The 8,817-nt window shown below is 40.8% G+C and overlaps 2 protein-coding genes across 2 annotated transcripts; one reads left to right on the top strand and one right to left on the bottom strand.

Moving 5' to 3' along the window:
- Positions 1-121: 121 nt before the first annotated feature.
- On the top strand, positions 122-3,078 carry il17d (interleukin 17d). The gene is made up of 2 exons (XM_062431974.1): positions 122-909; positions 2,189-3,078. Exons 1-2 carry the CDS (start codon positions 596-598, stop codon positions 2,508-2,510), a joined length of 636 nt encoding a protein of 211 aa, XP_062287958.1. The 5' UTR covers positions 122-595; the 3' UTR covers positions 2,511-3,078.
- Positions 3,079-3,797: 719 nt separating this feature from the next.
- Positions 3,798-8,495, bottom strand: eef1akmt1 (EEF1A lysine methyltransferase 1). The gene is made up of 5 exons (XM_062431935.1): positions 8,459-8,495; positions 7,371-7,587; positions 6,451-6,533; positions 5,737-6,026; positions 3,798-4,724 (listed from the first exon to the last, which is right to left on the bottom strand). Exons 2-5 carry the CDS (start codon positions 7,515-7,517, stop codon positions 4,591-4,593), a joined length of 654 nt encoding a protein of 217 aa, XP_062287919.1. The 5' UTR covers positions 7,518-7,587; positions 8,459-8,495; the 3' UTR covers positions 3,798-4,590.
- Positions 8,496-8,817: the final 322 nt, after the last annotated feature.

Genomic DNA, 8,817 nt, shown 5'->3' with positions numbered 1-8,817 from the left:
ACACACACACACACAGACAGAGAGAGCACGCTGGACTTCCCACTCCCATCAACAGCAGCTTTTTTTTTATTGCTGGGGCTTAACTTTATCTGTCAGTACTTCAGTGTGATTTAGACTTCCTCTGAATGAATCACACTCTTCCTGCGCGCACAAACTCTTCGGCTCCATTTTTACGCACACGCTGTCCGAAGAAAAGCATTGATAAAACGCACTTGGTGACATTTTCTGTCGTCGATACCATCAACTGGCAGGTGTGACAACTCTCAGTTTGGTCATCATTTCTAATCTTAAGGCAATTATTCCTCCTGGAGACGCAGTGGACGCGCTGTGCCAAAATGTTCTCTGAGTTTCCGTGGCGGAGCGCCTGTGCCTCGGTTCCAGCGCCAGAGCGGACTGATTTCCTGCCTCTGGCTGTACAAAGCTCTCATCATTTCAGTGGATTATAACAGAGGGAAGGTTGTTAAAACTGACTCTGGAGCAAAAGTCACACTTGTTTCTGTCTCCTTGTTGTATATTTCAAAAACAAGACGAGAGGGAAACTAAACAAGGAAACATTTTTCAGCGGTTACGCGTTTTTGCACAACACCGCTCAGTGATGGCGCGTCGGATCCACGTCCTGCTGCTGCTGCTGCTGCACCTGGCTGTGCTGCTGCTGGGATTGGCAGCCGGTGTAGGTCGGGTAAGGAAGAAGGCGGTCAGGACCCGGTCTTGCCTGGATCTGCCGGAGGAGATCCTGGAGCAAATGTTCGGGCGGCTCTCGGTCGGAGTTTTGAGTGCTTTCCACCACGCCCTGCAGCTGGAACCGCAGCAGAAACTCAACCTGACCTGCCCGACCACCGCACGGTCCCTGACCGACAGCAAGACCCGCCTCCCGGTCAGCCTGCGCAGCATCTCCCCCTGGACCTACAGGTGAGAACAGATGGACTGCTTCTCTGTTGTCATGAAGTTAAAATATCAGCATGCATGGTCTCCTCTCATTTCTGACTTATAAATTACAATTAATGTTCATTAAAGACTCATTTACATTTCAACATCAAACATTAAGAAATTGTGCTGTTGGAAAAAATATGAAATATTGGAAATTAAATGACAGCAATTCATCTACAGAGCTAAACGATGCAAATGTTTCCATAACTTGCTTAGTTGTGAACACACAAACGTTACAGTGTTGTTAATAATATTTAGTGCTTTTAACCTTTAGCCAGGAGTTACAGGCACAGTGCTGACATTAAACCCCATCAAGATTAATGAGGCACTTTATCATTTCAGATCAGACCCCTGTTGTAAAGTCATGTTAAATTAAAATGTCTCATCAACTCCACATATTGCAGCTGTGCCTGCAAATATATGAACATCAGCAGATGTACGTTGTAAATTGAGAATAAATTAAGAAAGGTTGCATTTAATGGTTTTATTGGCTATTTTTCTAAAAACAGTAATTTAAAAAAAATCCACTAATGACAACACAATATCCACAACATAAACTACACCATAAATATTTTATTTTATTTCATAAATGATGAACTGAAGCACCAGACATCCTGAAGCTGCTCAACTTTACACCACATCCTATGTAAATGTCCCTCAGTCCACTAAAGTCTCCACTGCATTGTGATTTATGTGCTAATACCAGTTTTTTAAACTTCAGTCTGATGTTTGTGAAGTGAAATTTGTTTACAATGTATTTAGACTCTTAATGTTGTAGTGGGAGGTCAAAATGGGGGCAGATCACATATTGTTGATCATCAGAATTTTAAAGGAAATTTAAAGACATGCAAAGAAATGAAATGACCCCTCCCATGTCATATCCTTGTCATTCTTAAACAATCAACACCTCTGCTTCCTTCACACTGTCATTTGCTCCTGACTGGTAATAACTGATTTACTTTGTGTTAAAAGAACAAAATTCATCACAGACACCTAATCAATGTCATAATGTAGGGAAATCAACACTTTATGACTATTTGGAGTCAACAAAAACATGTAATATATGATCATATGTTTAGGAGAATTAATGCTCCCCTGTTCAAGGAACCTGAACATCACATCTTGGATGTGGCTGTTGGGATTTGTAACAACTACAGTTGCAGTCACACTGTATTGGGTTGTTTCTGTAATCATGTTTTAAGAGCATATGAACTTTGATCTCACAAAATAAAAAAGCATGTGTTTGTATTCATGCTTGCAGGATCTCCTACGACCCAGCCAGGTATCCCCGTTACATCCCAGAGGCTTACTGCCTGTGTAAGGGCTGCCTGATGGGACCGTACGGTGAGGAGAGCAACCAGTACCGCAGCACTCCGGTCTACGCTCCCTCCGTCATCCTGAGGAGAACGGGCTCCTGCATCGGGGGCCGCCACTCCTACACCGAGATCTACGTGTCCGTCGCCGTGGGATGCACCTGTGTGCCGCTGCTGGAGAAGGAACGGAGCGGCCGCAACAGAAACCAGAGCCTGGAGAGAGCGGAACCCAAAACCAGACCGCTCGTCTCTGCCGGCAAGAGAGTGTGAAGGAAAACAGAGCCGTGCTACTTCAGATAAGCTTCACTGCACCTGATCCACTTTTGTTGGGTTTTCACTTTTCATTCACTGGCATTACAAACAACTTAACATATCATACCTGTAAAGCAGAATCACTCACAATGGCCATAAATATAGTAAACGTTGTATAGCTGGATAATGAAGGATTTCATCTACATCATTGGTTCTGACCCCCTTTGGACCTGAACTTGGAATCAACTGGGACTTCACAATTGTTCAATGATGCAAAATTTAAAGTCCAAATAACTGAATCCGAATGAACTGTATTTACTTGACAGCCAAAACAACTGTAGAGATTTACAGGACTGAAAAATACAGATGATTAAAGGAAACCCTGAAGTACACGTTGACTTTTGGGTCAGTTCACCCAAATAACAAACTTGGGTCTCTGAGCAGCAGTGTGTCTTTCCACCAACTATGTCCTGTTACTTTGCTCATTTCTTTGGTAGCAGTTTCATACATCGAACACAGTTTCTGAAAAGACGTTTTGCTATTAAATAGCTTCTTTTTTTTTTAACCCTTTACATACTGTTCATATTCTGACTCATAATAAGTCTCTACACCAATTCACATTCATGAATTCCCCATCAGTCATTAATAAATGTTTGATGAATGCTTCAGTTTGATTTATCTTATGGGGGGGAAAAAAAGACATTTACAATCACTATTTTATGGTCCAGAACATTTGATAGAATATGAAGAATACAACATGCTGATTTTTGATTTTTTTTTAAATTAACACAGGTCAAATTGGTACATTTGCATTTATAAAAATGTGTATCAGCTGCACACAAAAAAAAGATGCAGTTTATTTCCATTTTTTTTTTAGGAAAACGCTGAACCTGAACAGTATGTAAGGGTTAATGCTGCGAGCACCACAAACACACATTCCATTCATGGCCTTTTTATTGGGGTGAAGGCAGATATGTCAGTGTGATAGCTGCAAAACCATCTGCATGTCCACACACCAGCAGAGGTAAGAGGGTTTTTTGTGTGTGTAACTGACCAGTTTAATGATATTGAACAAACGTATTGAACAATGGAACTCAATATCTTTCCAGGCTGTTGTCATGTAACATTATGCTCAACTCTCACTGCACCTCAATATGTGTGATTTATGTGTGTGAGAGGAACCTCCATCACTGACAGGATGAGCCAAATGACTATGGACAGTAAATATTTAACCCACAAACTGCTCATCTACAGCAACGCTTCTTCTCATCAGATCCTAAATGAACCATCAGCATGATCAACAACAAATAATCCACATGACTGCGTGTTTGATGGTCCAATTCAGTTAAAGCTCCACAGCACACTGAGCAGCTGTTAGTGACAATCTGGACATTCAGTATGTTTTTCAATTTCAGTCAAGTGTCTGAGCCAGAACAATATAACCCTGCTGACTTCACTGTCACATCATCAGGGAGGAGGAGGGCGGGGGGGTTGTCAGACTTGACAGAGCTGGGTCCAAACCACAGGGGACTGTTTTCAGTTTACTATAAAACTGTTTTCAGAGGCTGAGAAGTGTGACCTGATCTTTATAACAGTGAAACACGTCCAGCTCAGTGTTCTAGAGCTTCATTTGAGACATTTTGGCCAACCGACTGTGACATTTGATTAAAATAAATTTGATTTTTAAAAAAATGTAAAAACAAAAGCAGCATAACCTCACACTGAAGGAGCTGAAACCACTCAATATTTGCTGGCTACTGGCTTATTCTATTAACTGACTATGAAAATGTTCTGTAATGTGTTCAGTGATTGTTTCAGTTGTGAACCAGAAGGTTCCCAAAATGTTGCTGAGTCAACAAGCCGACTTGTTTACAGGCCTGAGTCCACTTGGAACCAAAATAAACTAAAATGCAAAATCACGGGGCGACGTGTTTCCACCGTTGCTGCAGGTCTTAATGTTTCTGTTCATCCATCAGCAGCAGAAGAGCGCTGCTGCAGAACAGAGCCAGGCTCCGTGCTCAGAGATGTCTGAGTGACGTCGTCCCTCCTCCATCCTGAGTCCGCTCCGATCAGCTGATCAGAAGGAGGGGTCGGCGGCTCAGCAGGACAGGAGGCGGGACTGGTAGTTGACGAAACAGCGGAACTCGTTGGACAAGTTTCTTTTGTGCTGCGGCAGGAAGCTGCACATCTTTAAATCCAGCAGGTCTTTAGCCACGCTCTCCATGATGGCTCCTGCAGAGCAGACACAAACACAAACATCTGGTCAGAGACATTTAACAACAGGAGTGAAATAAAAAAGAGCTGCTGTTCTTACTTTTTATATTAAAAAAAAAAAAAAAAATCATTTCCAGCCACTTTGAAGAGGTATGTAAAGAATCTGACTATTTTCTACTGCGTCGCCCTCCAGTGGTCAAAACAGGCACTGCAGCAGACAAATGCACCTTGCTGTACTGAAATGGGCTATTCTTTCTAAAAACTGAACACTTTGCATTAGAGACATGAGACACATGATATAATCACATAAAACTAAACAAAAGACTACTGACTTTGAACCACAAGCACAAAAAACACTTGTTTCTGATTGGCTGGCAGGTTAAAATCATAAAAACCGAATTCCTGATACTGCTTATATGATACTACTAAAATCAAAAATGTTCTAATGATCTCCTGCTATAATACTGCACAGCTGTTTACCCTTTACCTCAAGTCTAAAACTGTGATCCTACTTGTTTCTATGAAAGAACAGTTTCTGACTGTCCCTGAATGTTACACACCACCTAGGGATGGGAACTAATGAGATTTTATTGAGTTCTGCCTCTTTTTTGTTCCTGTGCATCGATAACAGAAATTGATACGCTTGGAAGCATACGATTCAGATGGATTGGACAATTTGGAATTGGTTCTAAACTGGAACCGGTTCTTGATTCCCATCCCCAACACCGCCTTTGTTGAAGAAGTAAAAACAGCTAAATGTGCTCAGTGAAAGTAACAAATAAAGTAGACCTTTTCAAACCCTCTTATTGCACTCTTACTATACTTTTAATTATTTGGAAACATGTTAAAATCTTTCTTTTTTATCATGCAGTGGACAGATGGGTATCCAGATGTGTAGAAGAGTCTTTGAGGATTGTAGAAATAGCTTTAAAACTGCAGTTAATGTTATAGATTTTTTAGAAGGCTGTCAGGGATTCATCTGATAGAAATCAGCTGCTAATGATACTCTAATGATAACAGGTCCTCTCACCTGTGCACAGCAGCACTTTGCCTTTGCTCAGGTACTTGATGGTTTTGGCCACTTTGCCCAGACACTCCTCAGACAGGTACGGCGGGTCGGCGAGGACGACGTCGAAGCTCTGAGGAGCCACTCTGGACTGGAAGGAGAGCGGCTCGCTGTAGTCGTAGAAGATGAAGTCGTCGCCGTAGGAGGCGAAGCGGCGGTCGTACTCCAGCACCACAGCTGACACCCGGTCGGACCCGTCCACCACGCCCTGCTTCAGCTTCTGGTACACACTGGGCGCGCTCACACACGCTATCCTGCAGGTGGAAAGGAAACAGCAACATTATCACACTTCAACAGAAACTCATGCTATAGATGAGGCTGGGACGGTTCAGGTTTGTTGCTCTGTGGATTTTTTATATTCCTGTGTGTCAATTTGGCACAAAATGATGAGCCAAACATTTTGGCTTCGGAAACTGTACGTGGCTTCTTTCTATGTTTGCTCAATAATACAGAGAAAAGCTGACTGATGTCCACACCTACAGTGTCTATAAAAAGTATTCACCTTTTATTGCTTTTATAAATTGAATCATGGTCAATATAATTTGGCTTTTAAATTTTTTTTTTTTTTTTTTACAAAAAACAACTCTTTAATGTCAAAGTGAAAACAGATTTCTACAAAGTAATGTCAATTAATTAAAAATATATCATGTAAAATAGGTGATGTGTGTGTAGCTTTACCTGCCTCCCTCTCCAGCTTCACGTATGACCTCCTCAGCTAACTTTGTTGCTGTTTCATCACTGTACCAGAACTGGCTCATCCGCTGGTGGACACACACACACACACACACACACACACACACACACACACACACACACACACACACACACACACACACACACACACACACACACACACACACACACACACACACACACACACATAGAAAGACAGAGACATCAGTGACACTGAATAAGGCGTTATCAGAAGCTACTTTACTGACGTTAAGTTGAAACAAAGTGTGAATGTAAAAGTAACTTTCTTTATATTTGAACTTGACTGACAGCGGCTGCTTGAGCTGCAGCCATGACTACTAACAATCTAATCTAATATTTATTATTAGCACTTGTTATTTTAGAGTAATCGATTACTTGTTTAGTGTTCATGACATCAGAAAATGCTGACAAATTCCCATCAGAAGTTCATAGAGCTCGATGTCATATCTTTAGATTACTGAGTCCAAAACCCAAAGATGTTCAATTTGTAATGATGTAAGTAGAAAGAAGCAACCAATAAATGACTTTAACTATGTATCAATCAAAAATGATCAGACTTTCATTAAATACACTAATAATGAAATCTGAGGTTCCCTGATAAACTAATTAGTGCTCACTCAATGTGTCAATTGACAGAAACTTTGGTTTCAGTCACTGTTCAAACAAAAATGACCAACTTCATTTTATCAGTTCAAATATATATCAATACAAAACATCTGTGATAAGCCAATCAAATCAGCTGTGGATGATTCTGGCTCCAAATTCAAAGCTCCAAAACTCATTATAACAGCTGACACAAGCAGTCAGATCACAGCTCTGAATTGATGCTTGAGCCACTTCCTCATCACGTCTAACCCTCAGTGTCTGTGCACCAGCGCTCTCACCCAGTCTTCCTCCACCGCTCCCACGGCAAACTGGTCAGAGGGCTCGGTGCTGTGAGGCTGATCGCTGCCTGTCTCACTGAGGAACTCCTGCAGGGCGGCCAGAGTGTGAGCCGACAGGGTGGGGACGTCGTCATCGCTGTCACTCATCTCTGACGGGTCAGAGGAGGAAGAAGTGTAGGAGATCTACTGTTCTTAAGGAATGAAGGAGAGGAAGTTCCTGAAAATAAAAGATAAGAAAATGATCAGGTTCATTCAAACTGTGGAGAGAAATGATCTTATATTAAATAATATTCAAATACAATACAGACAGCAAGGAATGACTGTGGTGTATGTTAGACTGTATTCTGAGTACACTAGTTTTTTATAGATATTTTAGATCTGCACACTGAGTATTTTATTATTATTTATTACATATATTGTTGCTTTAATTGGTCAAATGTAGGGTATTATAGTAATTATTTTAGTTTTCCCCCCTGTCGATAGTTACAGATGTTTTATTCAGCTGGATCTCTAGTATAAAGACTATCTATCTATCTATCTATCTATCTATCTATCTATCTATCTATCTATCTATCTATCTATCTATCTATCTATCTATCTATCTATCCATCTATCCATCCATCTATCTATCTATCTATCTATCTATCTATCTATGATGAACTGAACCTTTAAAGAGCATAATCAAATCATTTCAGGTGAAGTTCAAGTTGGAAAACTGGAAGAAACCTTTAAAATGAACTTCTCTAAAGGGGTATAATCATTATTTAGAGATGATGATAATGATGATGATGATGATGATGATTTCATTTCTATGTCAAAGTGTGTCACAGATTAAATATATAGTTATTTTTCTATATTATAACTAGCAGCACATCAGTGGGGAGTTTTCTGTCAGGACTTCATTTAGAGAAGGTCCAAACAGACACACTGACTGTGACTGTAGTTTAATGTGTCTGCTGTGTGTTGATCATTACAGTAACACAAACACGTGCGAGGAATCAGCTGGTTTGATAGAGAGCAGCAGCACAGAAAGCTCGTATCACACATCCACACACAAGCACAGTGACAGAGAATAGTAACACACTCACTTCTTGGGGATCTTTCTGCTTCTGTTGTGAACATGTGAGAAGTCCAGGAATGATGACGTCTTTTTCTTTTTGCGGGTTTTTAGTGGCGTTCTGTATCCAAATTGTTGCATTACCGCCATCTACTGGTTGAAAATAATAAATCACTTCTCGCCACCTTTCACCATTCTGCTATAACTTCTCTATTATTCAGCTGTGTGACAGAAACTAAAAGCATCTCTTAACAGCTGCTTCACACCTTCTCCACAAACTCCTACAACACAGAAATCTCTTCATTGTATCTACAATCATATCCATTTTCTCTGATTGTTTTTAAACAGTTAATCACAGGGAATCAAGGGCTCAGCCCAGAGCATCAATTT

Source organism: Scomber scombrus, chromosome 13 (assembly GCF_963691925.1).
Source record: "Scomber scombrus chromosome 13, fScoSco1.1, whole genome shotgun sequence".
NCBI classification, from domain to species: domain Eukaryota; kingdom Metazoa; phylum Chordata; class Actinopteri; order Scombriformes; family Scombridae; genus Scomber; species Scomber scombrus.
Note: the sequence above shows the minus strand (reverse complement) of the source record. Positions and strands in the feature narration are given on the sequence as shown.